This window comes from Orbicella faveolata, unplaced genomic scaffold (assembly GCF_042242905.1).
Source record: "Orbicella faveolata isolate gen_17 unplaced genomic scaffold, um_ofav_v1 contig_2, whole genome shotgun sequence".
In the NCBI taxonomy this organism is placed as follows: Eukaryota; Metazoa; Cnidaria; class Anthozoa; order Scleractinia; family Merulinidae; genus Orbicella; species Orbicella faveolata.
In genome coordinates this window covers 24,410,699-24,434,775 of record NW_028301547.1, presented here as the reverse complement: position 1 = coordinate 24,434,775, position 24,077 = coordinate 24,410,699, and the positions used below count along the sequence as shown (strand labels likewise).

Here is a 24,077-nt window from a genome sequence, read left to right as displayed (position 1 = left end):
AACGATGACGTTTCATCGCTGAACGAACGCAAGGAATCGTTGGGTAATGATGACGTTTCATCTTTAAACGCCCGCAAGTATAAAATGAGTAATGATGACTAAACGGGTAATTGTGTCCTATGTTTAATCGTTTCATAAGTTGTCGTGCTTATATAATTGCTCCCGAGGTAAATTGTGGTATCTCCTAATTTCAGATAAGACGCGTGCAAGGAAGCAAACTGTTTCAAGTAGGAAGAGTGGCCTTTTTAAAAGTGAACAAGGAGTAAAAAAAGAATGAAATGTGAGCGGTATGCTTAACTTACCGCTCATGTTACATAAAGAAAGAAATCAATAAGAAGATAATCATACATGAGGAAACAAATGCAAACTAAAATTTTAATCGTAAAACCAGGGCTGCTGTAGTGTCAACTATTTAGTTCAGTTTTATATGATATTTATTTTAGGAACAAATGATCGTTTACGGTGAGTGGTCGGAGTAAAGGATTCTTGTATCTACAAACTTTGCCGCAAACATTCTATTGGTCAGAGACTGCTATGCGTTGCTGATCCCAAATTGCTAGCTTCGATGAACTATGGGCTTTAAACTAGTTGTAACCTCCTCTTCGTTATGTTAACAAATTATACAAAGGAAACCGACTTGATTGAAACTCTCCAAACTACAGGTGCAGATATTGGCGTGAGAACATAGAATCAGTGGAAATTTCTTGCCCAAATTGTAAATTATATTTCGTAATTATTAAAAAAGGATTTTATAGACAAATTGTAAAACTTTTAAAATAGCAAGCAAGCAACGTCAACTGTCTGCTAATTAAATGTAAATCTGGTGGGCAAATATCGTTAGCGGATGTCCTTAGATCCGATTCAATGGAATACTCAGATATGAGCACAATACACTCTGATATTAATGATCTCCATTAAACAACAGTTTGTAAATTAGAGACCTCTTGGTGTTTGTTTGTATTTGAAACAACAATCTGCAGCAATTTAAAAATGGGATGAACTGATACGAACTGAGAAATCGCTTATTTCTGTATAACGTGCTGAGACTACACTGCATGAATGGCTCTTGAGAGGACCTTACTTGAAATCATTTGTACAAGGAAGCACAAAATTCGATTTGAGGACACAATTCAAACAAGCGACGGAACACAACCCTATTACATAACAGTTGCACTAAATTTACAGCTGCAAACGAACTCTCAACTGATGACGATCGTTGAACGATCGAAACATGCCTTGTTACAAACTGAAAGTGGTTGTTAACTTTAAAAAAAAAATACCACTGGCTTCAAAAGCAGACTGCAAATTATTAACAATTCCATTTTTTTCTCAAATCGCCGGTCTGCGTGTGACACGGATCCTCTCGATGGGAGCATTTGATAGTTTTGCAAAATTAACCTCCCTGTCGACTTGAAAATATGACCAACCTTCTAGTTCAAGTTCTCTAAGAATACTGTCTTTCCGGAGTTTTTCGTTAAGCGCTCGTTATCACGCGACGCGTCACGTGCCATCCATCTAGTTCTTACTCTGGTGAACACGCGCGGAGATATCGACAATTTCGCAGCTCTTTCCATTCATCGAGAGCACAAACAGCCTCTGCAGTCTTCCCATTGTTAGGCGGCCGCCAAAGACGCTTTTTTTCAATATTTTTCTTTTCTCCCGTTAATCCAGCCGAGGTGGCACGTATATCTGGGAGACAAATCACCGAATTGCTGCGAGACAAAGATGAGAACGTATTTCTTCTCGGCCGAGGTGTGGACTCATTGTCATCTCCTTCGAAATCGGATGAAGAAAACGAAGAAGACGCGAGTCGTCTTTTGTTATTTCCATCAATCTCTTTCCTTCTTGGTTGAGGAGTCAGTACTCCGGCCAAATTTGTTTCGCTGTTCCATCTCGTGACTGCATTTTCCATTTGTAAGCTGCAAGAAGAAACCGGCCTTTGATGCCCCATTTCTGAAATGATCCTTGACTGCCTTTGTAAAATATGCTTCTTTTTCTTGAGAAATAATCTTTCTCCTGAGTTTCTCTCTTTCTGCAGTAGTTGAGCCTCTTTCTGTAGTGTCGCTTGATTGATTGCATTTCGCACTAGTAAAGTTTTCGCGTTGTTCCTTGATAAAAGTGCCAGAGGTTCTTTTTTACGGCTCGCTTCCATTGTCCAAGCTGTGGATAAACTTTTAGATTCGGAAAATATCCGCGGAAAATAATGAAATATCAGAGGATTAATCACACAAAATCCTAAGATATGGCCACTATCATCGATAACAGCATGCCGTGGCAGGTTTTACGACCACTGAAGAAACAATATCTCGTGCACGTGCAATATATTAAAGCACTTTGAAAATACCGGCGGCCTTATTGGAAAGCCACCTTCATAACTGCATGACGTCAAATTTCATGTGTCTGTTCAAAGGTCAGTCATTAAACTAAAAATAAAAGGGTCTATGAATTGATCAGCAGTAGTTAATAGGACGAAATTGTGATATGCGCGAATGATTGCATCGAGGTTTGAGGAGTCAGATTTGATTAAGTCGTGGTAGTATGAATACACACTGAATTGAGCGACACGAACACGGAGCCATTATACCAATCAGTCAATTAAGTAATCATACTACGAGAAAGAACAAATTCAAAGGGTATTATGAACTTTTGGATGAATAAAAGCACTGCAACGGTTGAGTTAGTTTTTAGATCCTCAAACAGAAAAGAAATTCGTTGAAGTGTAACAACCCAATATTAAACTGCGCATGCAAATGACGCATAAACTGTTTAACAATTGCTGGATATCGAAGCATGCGGGATAAACCAATCGGATTTGAGAAGTTACTTTTAACGCGTTTATTAGCTTGTAAATCGTAGCAAAAACATCAAAATAGTCTTGTTTTAAGTCACTGAAGATGATAAACAACATCTGATCAATAGTTGATTACTACATGCACTACAAAAAGGGGCTCGATCGTGTAGTTAGAATCAATACCATTCGACGCCGAATTCTGTGCATAATAACCCCAACAAAATAAACCACTTGGAATTTTTCAAGAGCACTCGAAAGGTTTCTTATTGAAGCCCCGTCCACAGTACGCCGGAGGCTAGGCGTACCGTTCACGCTAATCCGTCACGAAAACGGAACTTTTCGGAAATACTCTTTAAACCGAAGGAATTTGAGAACGCCGGCCTTGCGGTTTATGGACTTGCCACAAGTCGACCTCATGAGTTTCAGGGTAGAATAGCTAAGGACTTTTCTGAAAGTCCATGCGGTTTGGTGTGGACAGAAAACATTTTAAAAACGGAGCTTTTAAAAATCGATGACACCATAAAAAAGTGATTTCCCTGCCGGAGTTTCGCTCAAACACAAATTTAAAATGAACGGTGATTGTTGCGTATTCATATTTCCTCGACGTAGTGTGAACAGGTTCTTATTTTTTACCTTCGAGATATGATTAAAAGTATTTTCTTGCGTTCTTTCAACATCCTATTTATGTTGTTTATTGGAGGAATACGTGAAACACTACTTAAAAATAAATTCCGTCTTGTCGCCTCTTAACAATTACTCAGTGACAATTCCGTTCATCGCGACAGGTGTAAAATTAATAGAGACCTTTAGATCCACGTTTACCGCAAACGTCTAACTGCGGTTTGAGGTTAGACGTTTGGCTCTCGCCGTTCGAACGTTAGTCGATCTCTGAGACTGAAGTAAACTGGAAAGAACAGAAATCACCCTGTCAATGCATTGGAAATTATCAAAATGACGCCACTTTTTGTTTAAAAAAAAATTATGTTTTCTAGCAAGTCTAGTTTTCTTATGAAATAAAGCATCATAAAACACACACTCAGCTTCAGCCGCCGCCATTAGATTAGATTTCCATTTAGGATCAGTGACGTGCCTTTCTACAAACAACAACAAAAGGCTAGATAATTGCCTATTTGCTAAAAATTATAACCAATTCGTAGAAAAAAGGTTACTTTATTCGGTTTCAGCATTTAAAAGTGATATAAAATTTAAAATTTAAGGCAATAAAGCTTGAGGTAAACAACTTACCTGAAAACCTATACCTCTTGACGTCTGGTTCTGGTCACGCGACCCTTACCCCTTTGCCGTTTGTGGTAACCGAGGATCTATCTAAAAGTCTGTAATGTTTCATTAGTGACGTGAAACTAAATTGTTCTTTTTTTTAGTTTTTTTTTCTTTTAAGAATTCGCCAGATAGCAGTAAAACTCAGACTATTGGCCTATACAGCCGGAGCTTATTATCACGTCCGATTTCCGTTCTTGAAACGACTATAATATTTCTAACCTCCATCCTTCCCCAATGAGATTTTGTCAGCTTTGCCGAACACTGATGTCCAGTGTCGAAAGGAACGTACTGTGAGAGTCTAGCTCTCTCTTTGCGATCGATGTGTATCGGTTATTAATCAATAGTTGGACGTACAAATAGAATTACACTTCACTCAGATGTACTGACAGTGGATAAGGAGATCTTTTCAATTGCTAAGGCTGGGACAAGAGCGAACCGCCATGGTCGTTTGTAGCTGTTTGTCGTTTGTATCAGTAAGCGATTAATATCAAGTGCCTCGATACAGTTATTTCCAACTGATTCAGTTAAAAAACTGAAATGCTTTATTCAAGACTGCTTCAAATAGCTTCAAATCACTGACATCAGCGGTTAGAAATGCTAGCTCATCACATATTAGAAAGGGCATAGTACTTTATGCATGGATGATCACTAAAATTTAGAAGGAAAACCTCTCTCTTCCTCCCCCCCCCCCCCCCCGCTCCCTCTCTCCTCCTCAGAACCAAAACGCTCAGCACGTTCGTGCAAGAGATGCGTGACCTCGCAATATGGCAGCGCGCCAACAAGCTGCTCACTTCCCTCCTTCTGGAGAAATAAACACGTCCTACTTCAGCATAGAACCGCTCGCTACGTGTTGGTAATTCGCTTAAAAAGAATTAACGGTCGCCTGAGTAATGAGCCCGCGGGCTGTACATGTTTTGTCGCGCTCTGGGTTGCTAGAGACGTGAAAGGCTCTCACGAAGCGGAATAACCATAGCCCTGCGAATGAAGGAGTCACGGCTATAGAGAAGAGGAGTTGATCAAGGAGCTAGATTTGCTATCAATTACATGCAAACTAAATTATACGAGCCAAGTGGCCCATCAGCCGGGAGCTTATCCCGGTTTCCGTAGCATGAAGCGACTAGGAGTATTTCTACTCCCCCCTGGATGGGATGCCAACCATCACAGGGTTACCCCCAGCAGTAAAGTGTCTTGCCAAAGTACACAACACAATGTCCCCGGCCAGGGCTCGAACCCGGACCGCTCGATCCGGAGACGAGCGCAATAACCATGAGGCCACCGCACCGCCCACACATAATATAATCGCTTAACACCTGTATAATTACTGCTAGGTTAGAAAGTTTACTTCTCGATCATGGAAAACGCCATTCTATACACAGGTCGATCAAATTATCACAAAGAATTAAGCATGGAAAGTAATATTATACAAGTCTATTTTCTGCGGTTTTGAACAAGTCAATCTTGCTCAAACAACTTGTTATAAATGTTTACAAACCCACCAACTCAACTTGCATAGGTGACTTGACGTCATTTAAATTCACTGTAGGTTTTGTGACTTGGGGTCAACAAAAGTTAATATTTACTTAGTAAATCCACCAGCGTTTTTTGTTAAACATATTTTGAACTGCTTGTTTTCAATGTTCTTACGGTTAGCTAACTAGAATTTTTAGTTTCTCCAGGTGATCCGAAGGTACTGATTTAAACGGTCTTTATAATTTACAAGGTGTTTGGAATGAATTTCTCCGAATTGAAAGTCGTTTTAATGTTTTATCATTAGTTTCTTCTTTTCTGTCAGTGGAGACGTCTTTAATTTCTTCCATTTTCTTGCCTTGGTTTCTTGGGAGTATGCTGTACGTGTCGGTTGGATTGCTGGTAGAGTGCAACCAAATGATGTCGCACTTCGAGTCCAAGCTTGTCCTTGAATGGCTACAGAATATTGGACTGTACTGCTATGGTCAAGCAAAACTTCAGATGAATTTAGAGGCTTGTTATTCAAAATCATTCCTCGTTTTCTTCGGTTCTTCATAAAGAGTGCTTTGTCACTCCCTACCTCCCATTTCTCGGTCTCCACTTCATTTCTGCACAAAATCTTTCTGCCTAAAGTTGAATGTTACTTGAGGTGGCGGCGTTTGAATCTCTGGAATTTTAGGAGGCGTAGTAAGAGCCGTCCCCTTCTCTTTCAAAGCCTTTTTGTTCCTCTGATTTGGCTTTGTCTGACAGCAAAAACGTTTACCTTAACAACTCTTTCTCCCCAGCATTTCTTGTAAGTAGATATCTCGCAGTATTCCTGGATAAAACCTGCTCTGGTAACCCATGATAAGCGGCCATCTTTACAATTAAAGGTGGGCGAATGGTTGTTCCGTAAGAATCTGGCGAATTTTTAGTTCATCTCAAGGAATCTTTCGACTATTTGACAATGACACTAATTAATAGGACAGTCGAATCCTTTCCGCCGGACTTTAGCCAATTAACTGGTGTGTTTTAGAACACATGACGTCTGTCATGAGTAGGGCTGCTGCCCGTTTCACAAATAGCAGTTTTGATTCACGCTGATCTTGTGTTCTTGTCACAAATAATAATTACGATGATTGAAGAATATGTCAAATAAATCAAGTTGGCCAAACTTTAAAGCGAGAGTGTTCTTCAAACTACGTAAATGGAGAAATGTTACCATGTTAAAAACATTTCTTTGACGTGGTTGCAATCAGTAATGTTGAGTGTCGCACGGTTGGCCACTTTAGAAATTTCTTATTTAAACTCGGAATGTGCATTTAGGCTAAGTTAAGCTCTCTTTTCTTTTGCTAGTACGAAAGATTTTGACAGTTTGAGTGACGTGAACTGAAAACACTTCAGGATAGCAAAACATCATCTATTTGGTTGAAAGTTGTGAAAAATATATCAATATATCATGAATGTAATAGAAATGAGGAAAATACATCTTGATGGTAGCGCTTACAAAAGTTTTTTTTTCGAAGTCATGTTTAAGACAGGATAAAATCCATCTATTATTATCGTGTTCAAGTGTCTTTAAAAAAACCTTTAAAATGAAAGATGAATTCTTGTGGTAAAGATGAAATATTAAGACACCCCACATACGTAATCAGAGGCGGCAGGTTTCAGAGCAGCTTTGGATCAACGGACATCATTATTTATGGTCCTTATGGCGCTCCTGATTCCAAAATTATTCTCGGTGGCTGATTTCATACTTTCTGACTCTATCTGGCACGGTACGTGGTTAACTCGATACTGTATTCATTTCGATAATACAAGGTCTTCATCCTAAACCCTTAGTCAACGCTTTTGTTAATTTTTCAAACATCTTAAATTTTGTTTTCATGTCTCTTTGTATTTGGACTTTATTTCATAATTGAAATTCATCAGTTGACTAAACATTTTTTTCGTGATTTTCCGAGTGATTGGAAGCTGACCCTTTTGAACTTTTGGTAGATGTCATTCAATCACTTTGCGTCAACAAAATTGTTCCGGCTGTCAGTCTTGAAATTCATTCATTTAGCAAATACTTTATAATCAATCTTCGTGTAAAAGTTTCATGCCTTAACACTAATTTTCTAAGCTGCAAGTTGTTTAGTGCTGGTTAAGTGCACACGGAAAACTGTACCAACCATGAAGTCTCGAGCCGAATCCCCTTTTCGCCACAGGTTCAGCGACGAGGCGAATGGGGATAAGGCAGAGGGGATAAACAGATTGACCTGAAACATATGCTTATGAGGCACCCTCCAACAACAACGAGTTTATTTTTAAAAAAATTAAACTGATAGGCCTAAATACAGTGCAATATTAATACAATATCAATATAAATACAAATTACAATAAGACTATAATTTTGAAATAATGTGATTAATTAATAAAATCAAAACGTATAGCTGTAATGATCGAACTTTAGTAAAGGTATTTCACGTACGACTTTCTGAATGGTGTCATCAAGAGTCTACCATTGAATACATGCAGTTGATGGTATTGAACTGAAATCACTTCCTGAATGATGGCGAACTACATTTCTTATTGATCAGTACAAGCTGGTCATATAAACATACTCCGGTCGATCCACGAAGCCGTTTAACGTTACAAATTTTTCACGTTGCCCTGTTATCATATAGCTCAGTCCTTTATTTTAATTTGAGTATACTTTGTTTCATCGTCCAGTCCCGATTTCCCTTTTGGCAACTCCGCTACGTCTTTGCCGCTGACGAAAATTCTCCCACGCCTAACGTCCCTCTCGTTCGCCACTCTGTCAACGAAGCGAAAAAAATCACGTTTGAAGCCCGCCCGTTACACGCCGGCTAAGATTCTTTTGTGCGCAAGTATCGACACTTTTCTAACTCTTTCCAGTCCTTAGAGACACCAGTTTTCGAGTCCAAACTAGCTCCAGTCGTTTTCTTGTAAGAAACTTTTGACGTTTTGTTTGTGTCAGTGTTTTTCTTTCTCCCTGTTGTCTTATTCGTGCTAGCATGTATATCTGGAAGCGAACTGACGGTGACGGTAGGTGCCTTCCTCCGAGACTGAGGACTTGGTTGTTGAGCAGTTCCTACGGAAAGCAGAGGGAAAGAAGAGGACAAAACCGACTGCTTTTTGTAGTCACCAAACGTGCTTTTTCTTCTCGATTTCGGTGACAATTCCCCGGCCAAACTTGTTTCACTTTTCCATCTGGTGACAGCGCTCTCCGGTTGCAGTGAATTGCGAGAAGACAACGGTGTTTGGCCAATCTCGGAATTTCTTGCCGTCTGCTGTTTTATAAGATATTCCCTTTTCTTCAGGAACAACATTTCTTCTGAGTGTCTCTCTTTCTCCAGCTGTCGAGCCTCTTTAGTCAACGTCGCTTGATTCATTGTATTTCGTACAAGTAAAATTTTTACGCTAGTCTTTGTCAACATATGCACATCTTCGTCATAGTCACTTGGTTTCATTTTCTTTCCAGTTGCCTGAGTATAAGCCAGAGCTGGGAAATTTTGCAGCGCTTCTAATGGACGATTAGCTTTATCGCCGCGGACCTTAAACCTGTTGAATTGCACAAGGGAATCACGATTATCACCCCCGAGTTGTGGTTTATAAACATAACAGCGCCCACTATAAACGATAATGATGACGTCACTCGTACAAGTACCTTCCTTCCATATACCTCCCTTTTGAATGGAAGTTGTCGGCTGCGAAAAGCATTTGCTTAGCTGAATCATACTTTATTGACAGGGTCTTCATATAAATTTGTTCTCCCTTTTCTTCTACGTGACACGTAATTAACTGCCTCTTTTCGTGTCCGAAGCCAAAGTTAAAGAAAAACAAACAAAAAAAAATCAAAACGGGAAGGACATAAAATGTTTCTTTGTATGTGTGTATTTCTTATGTACATAAAACTCTATTATCAAAATGAATAAAAATGTTTCGTTTACGAAAAACTTACGAAATACAGGAATGTATGTTTTCTGCGACAAATACTAGATTGAATTGGGAAAATAACTGTTGAAAGAGCTACTTCTTTCCCATGAAACATCTCTGATTACCTTTTTCTTAACGCCGTGAAATACATAATTATTTATATTACACTTATCAAGCAGAACTTTCACTATTTTCAAGAAATATCGTGACCGATGTTTATTTTCATGTTGTGTGAGCGAACGTAAGCATGATTCAAGCGCGTATTTCCTGTGGGTTCATTTGTTTCCCGTTTGTTTTTATTATGTAAACTTTCTCTCATCTTCTGTTTTGTTAACCTTATTTATCCCTCACCCACTCAATTAGACTGCGCCACAACATGACTCAGTTTTTTAATGCAATTAAAGGGTGCCCGAGGGTTTGATGTCAATTTGAAAAAGTCGAGTGGGGTTTTCCAAACTCTTCTCTTTCTTCTTTGAAAAAAGCGCTAATTGAGTAATTGAGTTTTCCCTCGTCTCAACAGTTTACTTAATATCTTTACTTTATTGTACATGATCTAAGCGCATTGTGTAATAACCAAAAAACTGCTGCTGAAAATGCGGTCTTCCCGATGACCATTTTCGGCCATTAATTTTATTGGTAAAATACCCCAGGCAACACCCAATACCCTCTAAGCCGTAGCAAGTATTGAATGAAGGTTTTTTTTCCCTATGTCTTGCCTGGGAGAACCGTTTTATAATTGCAATTTTTATTTCTTTCATGCTGCGACCCTCAAGTTTGACAAATTTGTATAACAGTGAGACATTTACTATTAATGTTTCAATAGTGCCTGATGGTTCTCCTAATACGTGACCAAGTGTGAAACACCGTTTTGTTTTCTTTAAGATGATATTAATTCGCGTTTACTTATGTGTTGAATCAGTTGTGGAAGTCACGAACGTCTGAAAATTTAAAATCAACCAACAACAAATTATAGTTTTCCTTGGTTCAATCCAGTCACTCCCTCCAACATATGCCTCGCAAAAATCTGCTAGCCTTGACAAAGCTAGACAGAAGTCACCGAAATCCTAGTACACAGAGAACAGATCGGTTTAAGAAAACTTATTCAAAAACTCTTGTTTGATTCCTTGTATATTGGACAACACAAGCTGAGCATTAAGCAGTTTGGGTCATATGACTTCGCCATTGCGTATCGTATACGTGGCAATGGGGAGGAAACTTCAAGTGGAACGATAAAGAAGTATTTGTTTTCATATTTGGATGAGCATTTTACATAAATTTACGCTCTAGGTATCATAAATCACTTGGCAAACGTGTACAGTCTTTCAGTCAATTTGCTTAACAGGCTATGCTAAAAGCTAAAATATATTCAGACCAAGTGTACTACTCTGACCTATGACAAAACCACCGTGAAAATATATATATACCGTTATGCACTTCTGCATTCATACACACGACCACTGCCGAAAAACATTCGAGCACGTTCAATGAACCGAAAAAAAATTTCTAGTACATGAAAGGGTTAAAAAAACGTGCCTGCAACAAAACACCCACACTCCCCACCCGGCTCAAAAGTAAAATGGTCTACTAAAGTCGTTCCTTCAGGGGACGTCGATTGTTCTCCATTTAAAGTCTGCCTGGCGATTTCAAGAGAGAGAGGAACTATAACACCAGCTATATGAGCTTAGCTGGAGATAAACATGCGATTTCTCCTTAGAGTTTTTTGGGGAAACGAACTTCCTACTTTACTTTCGCTGTGCGTCTGCATGTCAAGCAAGCTCTCCAGCGAACTGTTTAAATGGATGAAAGAAACGCATTCTTCATGCAACCGACGCCGCCTAAGGATATGTATCAAATCATCAAAGCTGGTAATCTCATAGCAGTTAAACAACAAGGAGCACAAAGGTACGGATGCAAAAAAATCAACGCGAAGGCTTTTCCTTTACAACCCTGAGAACAAGGCTGCATGTTAGTAGCCTGCAGTACAGGCGGATAAGCGGGCTCTAGTGCGATACACGAGCGCGCGCGAAGCGCGAGACGAGAAATTTTTCTCGCCTCGATTTTTTCTCGCCTCCCGCTCCGCGCTCGTGTATCGCGCTAGAGCCCGCTAATCCGCCTGTACTGCAGGCTAGCATGTTAGTTGCAATGAAGCTTGACGTCACATGTGACGTATGCTGTACGTGCGAACGATTATCGACCGATAAACAATCAATCGAACAGTTCGATCACCTTCATACTCGTACAACTAGAAGATCACAGTGTAAAGCTTTTCCCTTACATAATTTATTTTTTGATGCAGGCTGTATTGATACAGGAAGCCATAGTTAACTATAAGGAAACAGAGGATTAAAGACGTGGAATTTTTGACTAAGGGACCGTTCATTTTTTATGAGGGAGGGGGGGCTGGTGGGATTTGGGAAGCACCATTTAAAAATCACATGACCCCCCTCAGCTTACCAATTTTTTCACATGCCCCCCCCCCCCTTATAGCGGTAATTTTTTGGGATGACCCCTCCCCCAAAAAAAATTGAACAAACAATATTTAGATTTCCACTTTTTTGATATTTCTCTATTATCCCCCTACTTCACGTTATTGTGCTCACTATGAAGACAATATTTACAATCCCTATACCACAGAGAGCTGTTGTTTAAAAAACAAATCAAAAGAAAGAGAAGTCAATTTCGGATCTCCTAGTTATGGCTCGCCCTGAGCGTGTGGCATTTGGCCTCTCATTGGCATCTTCCTCATCTGAATTGATGAATGCAAGAATGACGTCACTTGAGTCATCTTCTCCCCCAGAGTCAATGGCATCACTGTCATACTCATCATTGTCACTTTCATCCGTTTCACTGCTGTCAGCACTTGCCCTGTTGTCATTTTGTGTCAATGTCCTGGCATTTCTCAGTGTTGGTTGGCCAGCTCTGAGAGGACTCTTCTGCTGCAAGCATGAATGTCTTACAATTGCCTTTACTTTCTCACTCTTGCTGCTTTTCAAATGCTGCTTCAGCCCGAGGTGGTTCAAGTACTTGTTTAGTTCTGGAACACGTAGCGTTTGAAGCTTGGTTAGATCTTCGCACAACTCAGTCCAAGGATAATCCTCATATAATTTATCTTTTGCGTCCCTACTTAACTTTGCCTTCTCTTCTGCTCTCTTTTTCCTTTTAAATTCCAGCACTTCAAGATGCTGAAGATAATCCACCACAAACTTTGATTTGACAATAAACTTATCTGCAAATAGAGTAACGCTCTCTGGGTGAGATAAAACCAGTCTGCCACTTCCATGCTCTTTCTTCGCTTGGACCCTTGGCTGCCAGTCATCTGGATCACGCCCTTCTTTTGGGGTCTTCTGGTAGGAGAGGTAGTGGTATTCCGGTAGGCAGGAATGGTCAGGAACTGGTTTAAGAAAAAGAAGCAATCTCTCTAAGTGCGGATGACTGTTCAGAAAGGGCGAGTGAGTTTTCCATGCCAGGGTACCAGTTGAAACCCAGTGATGGAAGAAAACTGAACTTCTCCATCAAAGAGCACAGAGCAATGGTGGAAAAGTTGAATGTCATATTGAAAGATGTAAAGGAACACGATTCCACACTCTTTCAGTCCAATGGGCTTGCTTTAAAGCAGGGCGAAGAATTTGCCCACAGTATTAATGTAAAACAGATCAAATGTATAGAAGCTATGTTGACGAAGGTCACGCAGGACATGGAAGCACTAGAAAATAAGAAGAGCAATTATAACAGCATATTCAAGGGCATACTCAAACAGCACATCAACAAAAGGAGAAGGAAAAAAGAAAACCGCAGAAAGTCAAATAAAAAGAAAGAGGAAGCGGACTGAAAACAACGTCCAACGAGTTTATGGAATCTGTGTTGGAAACCCGCTAGGAAATGATCTTCCACAATGCCTTGTGTACCCTCCTAGAGCGGCCGTCCCAGAAGAGTGTATTAAAGTTGAGGATGTTGCCACGTCGTTATTTAGAAGAGATGGGCCATACGTCGCACAGCTCTTGGAAGGGAATTATTTCACCAATGCTGCAAGAAGCAGAATCACCACCAACCCTGAGCAGGAAGTTAGAGATTATGTTTACACCTTCATGTACCCTGAAGAGTACACTCTGACGGAAAGCATTGCTGCTTCTTGCAGCATTGGTGAAAGAGACTCCCAAAGCAGCACAAGCGGCGACGAAGAACTCGACGACAGCGAAGATGAAGATGAGTGCCAGTGAAAGTTGCATTCGAAAATAACAGCGTTAAATACTTTGTTTCAGTATCTACAAATGCTTTTTGTCGCCAAACGTTTTTTTAAAGCAGAAGGAAAGTTTGTAATAAATTTGTATCCTGCCTTCTATGTTTATTCTATAGCAATTTTTTTGATATTCAGACATTATGCCATTTTAAAGTTTTACTAAAATATTTCACGTGACCCCCCCTTTTTCCCTTATTTTTTTGGGATGGCCCCCCCTCGAAAGCCATTTTTTTTCGCATGGCTCCCCCCCAAATCCCACCAGCCCCCCCTATCTTATAAAAAATGAACGGTCCCTAAACAGAACTTTAACGCTCATTTTAAAGTCTGTGGAGAGTTCGCATTTTGAGTGAAGAGAAAATAATTCTAAAACACTTGATCAATAACATTTAATGCTCTTACTTTCCCCTGCCGAGGGACACAAAGATCCGATTTAAGATACTAAATGTTTGATAGCAATTCAACAAAATATTTTAGGGCTATACCCGAAGTGGAGAAAATCAATTAGTTTGGGCACGTTTATATGTTTAGCATGCACGCCAGCGACCAAGTCAAATCTTATCAACATTCTTCTAAAAAACAAGCGGTGGCTCGTTTTGTTTCAGCTACTTTACTTGTTGTTGTTTTTCTTTTCACATAAGAAATTGACTGGCTTACTGATTGATAGTAAAGTTCCCCTGCTTCAGATTTGAAGCTCAATGGATTCTTCGTTCTGCTGTGGGTAACTAGGACAGAAGTTTTATAAAGTTTTAATTTCGCAGATCTAGATTTTCTAATAACAATGAAGGAGTATCTAAACAGCGATTAACCTTTATATTTAATAGCCACTACGGTGTCTCGTTGTGGCTCTTAGATTTTTGCAGATTTCTTTGATGAAAAAAAAATAACATTTCGAAATAATTCTTGAGCCAGCCTAAGTAGAGAACATGTGACGTCGTTTTGCGAAGGGCACGTATCTACAGTTATGGTGGCATCGATTCACCAAACCGGCTAGTTAGGACACAGACAATCCAATGAACCAATCAAAACTCGAGGTAAATGCACGAAGCAGAGGCAAAGCGCGGGAAAACGAGTGTGGGTAGGTCACGATTGGTTTTGGTTTTACATGTGATTAGACGGAAATGTGGCGAACCGCTCTTTAAGCACAGTGAGTTCTGGTGTCCGATTCCAGACTGAGCGTGCATCTTCGCTCTGAATGTTTCTTGTTATCTTTTTTTAATTGGAATACAAGCATTATTTACAACACTAACATCACTAACAATAACAATATAACTAATAATAGTGTCATTGCTAAAAAAAGCCGTAACATTATTTGCGATACTAAGTCTATTTACAATACTAAAATTACTTACTAATGAACAATGCCACTCAGTTATTACTTACTTACTTACTTACTTACTTATAATATCTAAGTTACTCAGTAATATCTTTATAATATCATATTTATCTTAACATTACTTTGCGATACTAACATGATTCATATAAACTGCATAGTTACTAGTTATGCAATCAATTAATCAATCAGTAAACCTTATTTACTAATAAACCTTATTTACGTGTCTAAAACTTCTAGTCCGCCCGGAGACCGACTATTCGGGGACACTCCCAATAAAATTACTAACAAATTAAGTTAAGTCAAGTAAAGTTAAGTTAAGAGGTACCACTCTCGAGTGGTATACTTAACAAATAAAGAAACCTCGACTGTGCTCTGTTCTGTTGTGAAGCACGCAGGAAGTGGTAGAGCACGAAAGAAATGAATAGGGGGAAACACAAGACAAATATCGAGTGTTTCTCCCTACTTCTTGGCTTTTTATGATAGAGAATCCATTAATTTCCGAACACCTTCAGCTAATATTTTCAAACCAAACGATCGCTTTAAAGTTTGCTTTTCAGTTTTTAGTTTGGTTTACTGAAAATAGGGTTCTAAAAGTTTCTAATCTATAGGAATCCGGCCTCATTGTGGCCCATGAAAACGAGCACTTTTCCAATGGAAATTACGAAACAAAGAGCTCCAAGCTCGCGGATGAAAATGCGAAATGCTGAGTTGTATTTCAAAGGGGCTACAGTTATTTACGGCATGCAGCAGACTGCCCGGACTAGCGTCAAAGTTGGAAAGACTAAACTGCTCCCACTGATTCTACTCCGAGTACAGTAGAGAATATCAGACAAGCTTTCAACTGATCACTCGTCGGGTGAGCGTTGTAATTGTTGAGTTTCAGTTCGCAGTATTCGCTTTCACTTTCTATGGCATGGTATAAAATGCCACCTTTCTATTTTATTTTAGAGATACATTACTAACATATATTATGTAGAGCACATTATTTACAAAAGATAAATTATTTACTGACTTGTACACACTCCAAAAATTATTAACCGGTTTAATACGAAGTTGCAAAACACCTAATCGCGCTTGATAGCATGAACACTTTCGGAATACTCTAGATTGTTCGCGTTGCGTTTTGATTACCTAGCTGATAAGGATTGGAAACTAATTACGAGAGCTTCAGCAGTCCAAGCCACGACAAGATCGCTGTCCGGCGCAAGCAACTGAAAGAGCTGACTGATATTCTTCTCTTACAACTAACTATGACAGATATTTATGAGAACATGAGAGCCATTTCGTTATTCTTCTAAATTGCCCAAGTACCTGCTTCAAATAACATTCAGTTTTAGCCCCTGTACATGTATAAAATGAATGAACATGGAATGAGCCTCCGTCGAGGGCATGAAATAGGATTCTTAGAGAGATTCCTTTCAGGTTTTGTTCTGGGAAATATGCACAGCCGTGGATGTTTAGATAAATATCGTAAAATGTTTTGGTTTGAACGGAATACATTTCATCACTGTCAGGGATGTAGCGAGCTTTCGCAATGGAGGTAGGGTTGAAAACCGAGCCAAAACACTTTTAAAAGACACATTTATGGGGATCAGGGGGTGAATCCTCCTGGGAAAGTTTTCAGATAATCGAAGATCCTTTTAAATATCTTCTTCATTTTTCTCTTGATTTTACCACAACTCGAAAACATCTCTAATAACAGAAGAAAGTGGCAAATTTCAGCCGCTGATTGCGCTAGGCAGTCACCTGGCAGTGGTGTTACTAAAAAAGCACTCATTGAAACTTTTGTATTTGACATACAACCTTGAAAATGCTTCAGCAAATTGTATTTCCTGCATTTTAAAAAAACAAGAGGGCGGACAAAAAGATTTGCAAGGGCTAGCCTAGGGGTCTGACCATCACCTACGCCCCTGAATTTAATCTCTGTGTGCAAAATGATCACATCTAACTTAACTTCTTTGTCATGACTAATAACAAACAAAGAAAAGTCAAAACTAGCGGGCAAAATTTTACAACAACCATCTACAAAACAAAGCTGAATTACCAACGTGCTTATAATTGGAACGCTTTTTGTTTTCTTGTTTGTACTACTAACAGCCTGTGTACATCCGCCCCTTCTCCTGTGAGAGAGGGGGTAGGTGCACACAAGCTATACTAATAGACGAGCAGCTGAAAATGCAAACAAAACTTTCTAAAAGCTTAAAATAAAACTGTGTTGAGTGCTCAAACAAAAACATGTCTACGGTCAATTTATCAAGCCTCTAGCGAACATAAATTTTCCAGAAATCACCAGCGTATACTCCACCGTGGAGTTCATCGCATTCCACTCTTCCGCCTTCTGGTGAAATCAGCCAATGATAGCCATACCAAACAAAAACAATATAGCGGTATAATCTTGATTCATTTTGTCCAGACCCGGACCATTTACCAACATTTTTTACGCCATTTTCTAGTCCCCACTTTTTGCAAACTTTCGCTGCTTTGGAGGTGTCATCGTCCATTGCAACAAATGAACTACACGAGTGTGGCATGACGTCAGTCTGACCACTGAAATACTGGACTACAGCTTCACCAATGCTGTTAGTGACCGTGGTCACGTGGAATGTACGTCCCCGTTGCTTACTGCAGGGAAATCTCATTTGAGTGAAAGACAAGTGAGTCCACAGCTCCTTCATGGCACTTTTCGTGAGAACTGTCTTGTTGTTATGGTAACTGCCGATTGCACGGTATGACGTCTCAACTGACAGCTGAAGGGATAGTGAGGTCTTCACAATGTTGGAAACAAGAAGCCAACCTCCTGAAAGCAAGGAAAATTTTGGTTTATCATAGCGAAGTCATAACGGACAAATAGCAATGACTCAGTTAGTTTCCGAATTGACGAAATACTTCGGAAAACTTGTCTGTGGTAACGAAAACAAAAAGCGCGGATGCCCATGCTGACTATGGCGAGTTTTATCAACCCTTAGAATCAATAATTACAAAGACAAGTGCGACCTATGTTTCCAGAGCAACAGTTTGTTAAATTATATAAACTTAAAAGAAGCAGGTTGGACTGACTAGGATTACAAACATTATTCAAACACACCTGGTGTCTCTGGATATATTTTTAGGTCATTTATATCTCTCAGAATTGAAAAAAATGCAGTTTTGAACCATTGATGTGCAAGTGTGAGATTTCATGGTTTAATAAAATTTCAACAGAATTTCTTTGCTGGGCCGCAAAGTTTGCCTTATGTCGCACACAAACATTATAAGAAGGTTAAGCTTTTTCTGTGTTCTTGTTTCCTCTGCATCTTACCTCCGTCAGTTGTCATGTCGCAATATACTTTCAAAGGGCATTGTTCTCAGGGTCGATCCAGTACTCCCCGTCTCCTTTAGAATCACCAGAGTCCCGGATGTCCTTACAGGAATCGGCAGGATGATGAGAATACCAACCTTTTGCTTCGATTGAAAACAAAAAGAGGTTAATTTTTAGCTCGAGACGGAGACATAAAATAATGTTTTAGCTTTTGAGATTTGCAATTTAATAAATCGAATGTAGTTTAGCGCGGTCTGCACTCTTATCGACAACGAGTATGCGTCGTCACAGTGGTCAAAATGTTGTGGACTTACGAGGCGCAACCGAGTGAGTTCACAACAAATTTTGACCACTGTGATTACGCATATCGTTGTCGATAAGAGTACAGACAACACTAAACCACATTCGATTTGTTTTTTACCACAATATCAACGTCAAAGGAAACTTTTGTTTTTCAGAGGGTGACCAATGCAAGAGCGTGACACATTGACGCGAGCAGCGTTGTGTGGACTCTTATCGACAACGGCAAATTAGCCAATCAGATTGCGAGATTAGTCGCAATTGTGGTAAACAAATTTTTTGATACATATCGGTGACGGTGTAGCCGGAGAAATTTGCGCTCTAGATTGCAATATTTACTGAAATAGCGGCCCTTTTAAAAGCCTTAGAATCAAAATTCCAGTGAAAATATTATGTTCTATCAAGCCAGTCTCTGAATAGACAGACGTTAGGGATATTTGACGAGCATGCATGGCCCTGTCTTGTTAGTCAACCTTCGTGTTCGCGTTTCAAAACTAAAAAAGAAGCCTGAGTAGGGTTTTTTCCTTAATCTGGCTTTTTGGACTTACAAGCAGGTAATGAATCGACTAAGGAAAAGTGGCTTTCCAGTTTGACAGCCAAGTTTAGTTATCTCGTGTACGGAATTTGGCAGCAAGCATAATCAAGTTATTAGGAAGGAAGACAGGTTGCTTTATAAAAACATATACAAGTGTCTTCAGTTGATAATCTAAATAAATAAACAGAAGACTAGTCAGGCCACAAACTCCTCCGATGGCGACTAGCGCATTTACCCATAATTCTCAGCGCATGAACTTTAACAACGCTCATAAACACGTACAGCAAAGTTCTAAAAACTTTAGCACGGGGACAAATATTAGAAAAAATTGGCTTTCCTCGAACCTTTTGGGCTGTGTAAGGTTCGCATGGTATTGTGGTAAAATGTACAGACGCCATCTTTTTTCCTACGGAGGATAGCGTATACTGTAATCTTAACCAATCATGCGCACGCATCATGTGACTTTACACGACAGGCCTGCTATGACAGTGGAGTCCCTGTAAAAAAGGCATTGCAATGGGCTGTATCTCATATTTTTTTTAGAATCTTGCCAGGACAACAAGTAAGTTGATATTATTTAGTAAAGCAAGTTTGAGTAGGACAATTGAAAAGTAAGTATGACCATTTCTTACCGATTTTTGTTTCGCATTTTTCTCCAGTCCAAGCTTTCTTACACAAACATAAATATTTTTGTTTCTTTTCGGCATTGTCACAGGATCCGCTATTTAAGCAGCCAGTCATGAGACATTCCTGAAAAGAATAAATGAGGAAAGACATCTGTGAGAATAGAAAGCTTTAAATTATGCCTCCGCTCCGAAGGGGGTTTCTCCCCGAAATTTGATGCTGGAGGGTGATGCATCTTTGAGCTCCTACCAAAAAGTCATTTTTCGAAATTCCTACTCTGTTCCAGATCTGACCCAGTAATTCAGACCAACCCTTAAACACGAACTGTTTCTGTTCGGGCTAACACTACAGAAGTGTTTATATAAGTTATATGAAGATATCATATAAATATCGTTATGTACGATGCTTATATTCTATGATGCTCAAACTTTCAGTAACTGTTCATTCCAGTCATCCTTTACCGAGATTTTGACGTGTTAGCTGTTTCTCTGCGTCATTTGGCATTGCCATAGCAACTGCATTTATCATCTTGGATGTTTGTTTTGATGAATACAACTACTATGATTCCCTGCAGGCGCGTCTTTTAGAGAGAATTGGCCACTGAGGCATGTCTTAATTTTGTGTTCATAAAACAACAGCGTTTGAGGTTTGGGCATGTAACAGCTAAAAAGAAAATTTTCGTTTTAGAGAAAATAAAATTTTACTTCCACGCTCACTTCGCACCTGCCTCATCAGTTTCATGTGTTGTGCCGTTTTTTCTGTCATGAAAATGTCAACATGTCATTTTTTAAAAACATTTTCTTGTTCGAACCAGTCTATACAATGTAACACTTAATTGACACATTCAAGCAAATTCAAATTTCAGGGTTTTAACCATAACACGGTGAATCCCATCTAGGCCGTTTAACTGCGCTTTTGGAATTACCGTCTCTCCCTTAACTTGGTTTTAAAATACTTTTACAAATGGAGAAATTAAAGTTAAGTTTCAAAGGCATTTTTCCTGTGGCAAACGTTTTGAGTCTACGCATCAACACCAAATATCGATCGAAACGCAGCTTTTTTGCATGCTAGCGTATTGTATGGTCTAGTATGAATTGAAACAGATTCATTACAACACATTTTACTCTATTCAATGAAACAGCTGAGTGGTTTTAAGGTTTGTTTGCATCTGCAAATAACCAGAAGCACTAAGGCGCTGTTTTCAATTGCAGGCATTAGCATCATTGAGGTGCTGTTGAGTAGCTGGTGCCTTTTGTTTGAAAATTTCCAAAAATTCCGAAAAATGTTCTCAATATCTTACTTCGTCTGCATATGTTGATTTTACCTTCTGAAGCACTGAAAAAGTGACCCCTTGTTGTTCGTAAAACTCGCTGTCAATGTTGATGGCTCCGTGTTTGTTCAATTCACAAGTTCCTCTGCCATTCTCGCTGGAGGTAGCCTCAAAATTTGTGGAAGTACACCAGGCGTTTCTCAAGCATAGATGGCTGCACGACATTAAACTATCTGACTCTAATCGTTTGACAACATGGCCTTCAAGTCGCTTGTTTTCTTGCGTCATGAGATAAGCGGAACGAGAAGATGTGGAGTTTTCTTCGACGGCGAAAACGAAGCAATTTACAAATCATTGACACAGTATGAGGGAGCAAAACAGTTTAGAGTTCATCGTTGGTCATGGACGTAGGTGTGAACTGGTAGACTGGATAAAAACAGTTAAATAAGACTCTTTAACGAGGTTGAGACATCCAGTTTTGGGGAACCAATAGTTTACATCACTGCTCTCTTTAATAAATAGATTCCATGTCGCCGTGCGTCTGGGCAGTAGCAGATCACAGATGACTTCAAAATATGGTAAGAACAAAAACGTGGCACATGAGCCGTTAGGCGAGTGTGTCACTAATATTCCTACAACATTTTGACGTCTCCTGTGATCTATTACTGAACAGACGCACGGCAACATGGAATCTACTTGTCAATCAAAAAATGTTAATGACGTCATCTATACGTCTGTCCTCCAATAGATCATATTAAGTAAACACCAATCAAAACGCGAGAATAATTTGACTCATTATACAAACATGACGCCACGATGCCAATCACCTTTTCGCAAGGGGAAGCATTTAATTACGCGAGAGTCATGTTTGACTTTTAAAACATTCAATTTCATTCATTCATTCATACATTCACCTAAACTTTCAAACAGCCAAACTTGAATAAATCATTATGTGACAACTTTGGCCTGATGTGGTCAAACTGTTTCAGTAGAGAACGTATCGTCTTCAACTTAGTCTTCAGTAGGAATGCAAATAAGTCAGAGTCAGTCAAGCAAGCCGGGAGGGATTGTATTTGAATCTTCATGATTGTTCGAGGAAATTACTTGTGATCCAGCATGGTAGAATTAAGGTGTTATTCGTATATGTGCGGCAGGACGTGAGTTGAAATGTCAAATTTCCATCAAATTGAACTTACCTATAAAGAAACGCACCTGCTGTTTCAGTTAGCCTTTTATTTCCAAAAAAAACCCACAGCAATTTGAATTAATCATTCTCTGAGGTTATCCGATCTGTGGTTTTCTGTTCTGAATTTTCGGTGGCCTCTGTCCACCTTCATCAGAGTTGCAATCTTAAGGTTCGTGAATTAATTACGGGGTTGTTATTTTGGCCACTATCATAACACGTACGAGCGACAAAGAAAATAAGCCGGGATACAAGAGTAATGATTGAGAAAGTTATTAAACTTGTGTGACTTAAAATAGCCGTTACTGCAGTTGTCAATGAGTTGGCATACAATACTAACGACGCGTTAAGGTGGTCAATTCTGCTTCGTCTAATTTGTATGCCTTTTTAAACCAAAGACATTTTGACTGCAGGCTCGACCTCTGAAGTAGTTCATTATTATTATATGGCTAACTAGACGAGCTGGTAAAATGAACTATAAAGTCTGTCTGGCAATTTTCTAAGATAGAGACGAGCTGAGCTATACAAGCTAACTTGGAGATAAAGATGCAATTTCTCCGTAATACTTTCTCATCAAGAGATTATGATCGTGCATCATATTCGCTCGTAATGGCGACGACGTCGCCTTTGGCAAAAAAAAAAATCTGTTGCCGCCGCTAATCACACTTCGTATTCAAGACACTGCTCGATTTATATTTAATAGGCACGCAAATCCTAAGGAACTTTAGTACAACTTATATGTAGTTACGAAAAAGATAGGTACAGGTACAGGCTAGAAGAGAAGTGAAGGGCTAAAGAGAAGATGTTAGGCCACCATGAAAAGCTGCCTTGTGTTCCAGTGATGGCTAATTTTAAGCAGTTGGTCTAATCAAAGAGGGAGTATGCCCAGTAGAATTAGTCATTCAGCAACTGACTGGGGTTACCTAGGCAATGAAAACAAAACCACCGTATACAGAATGGCAACAAAGAACTCCAGCTGCAAGTGTCATTTTTAAGCCAATCAGCTTTGAGTATGACATGTTCCAGTTTTTACTCAGTTGAAATTTGCTAACTTTTTTGGGAATACACTGGCATTATGCAAGTGCGAAGGTCGCACTGAGAGAATATCGGCCCGAGGTCTTGACAGCTGGAGGGACCAAGTGCTGCGTCCGCACAACAGACTCTGGACCGATTTTTTTTTCCCACTGCGGTCCCGAGCAAGCCTTGTAAATAATTAGCTCTTATTAACGGAGCAGGAGGTCTGTATGGGACAATCTTGACCGAGGTCAAGATTCTCCCATACAGACCGACTGAGCTCGGTTAATAGGATGTTTATTATATGGCAAACAAGAAACAAATGATTCGTTTAATGTAACTGGTTTGTACTAGCTGACATTTTGCTTGCGAACGGCGATGAGCTGAATTTCAATCTGCCAAAGTTTGCTTGTCCTCTTTACTGTTTTTTTTTTTTCATCAGGCTTTTTGTCATTTCCACTAATATTTGTACAAGAAAATAGTCAATATTTTTGTATCTTAGGTTGACACTTTTTCACCCAAAACGTAACCGGTCTAGATGGGAAAATCTAGACCGCGGTCAATATCGATTTAAGGAAATCAAATTCGTGAATTCGGTAGTTCCCAGTCCTTGTGAGATACAGCCATATAATAACAAGATTTATTGCACCACTGAAAATGTTCTGAAAAAATCCGACGTTCACGGACTAATTCTACTAATTTTGAGCTAGACCCGACTGAGCGTTTACTAACGTCCGACTTTTTTTTGGAGGAAAAATAAAATGTTACATGTAAGGTAATTATTTACAAAAGTAGGCCGCAAAACTACAAGTAAACCAAACAG

The 24,077-nt window shown here is 39.4% G+C and overlaps 3 protein-coding genes across 3 annotated transcripts; all 3 read right to left on the bottom strand.

Moving 5' to 3' along the window:
- Positions 1 to 349: 349 nt before the first annotated feature.
- On the bottom strand, positions 350 to 2,358 carry LOC110060294 (uncharacterized). Its single transcript, XM_020767053.2, has one exon. The coding sequence runs from the start codon at positions 2,150 to 2,152 to the stop codon at positions 1,523 to 1,525; it is 630 nt and encodes a 209-aa protein (XP_020622712.1). The 5' UTR covers positions 2,153 to 2,358; the 3' UTR covers positions 350 to 1,522.
- Positions 2,359 to 7,792: 5,434 nt separating this feature from the next.
- On the bottom strand, positions 7,793 to 9,430 carry LOC149112573 (uncharacterized). Its single transcript, XM_089289005.1, has one exon. The coding sequence runs from the start codon at positions 9,259 to 9,261 to the stop codon at positions 8,371 to 8,373; it is 891 nt and encodes a 296-aa protein (XP_089145131.1). The 5' UTR covers positions 9,262 to 9,430; the 3' UTR covers positions 7,793 to 8,370.
- Positions 9,431 to 17,196: 7,766 nt separating this feature from the next.
- On the bottom strand, positions 17,197 to 18,344 carry LOC110060280 (uncharacterized). Its single transcript, XM_089289343.1, has 2 exons — positions 18,329 to 18,344; positions 17,197 to 17,860 (listed from the first exon to the last, which is right to left on the bottom strand). Exons 1-2 carry the CDS (start codon positions 18,342 to 18,344, stop codon positions 17,292 to 17,294), a joined length of 585 nt encoding a protein of 194 aa, XP_089145469.1. The 3' UTR covers positions 17,197 to 17,291.
- Between the last annotated feature and the right edge of the window lie 5,733 nt (positions 18,345 to 24,077).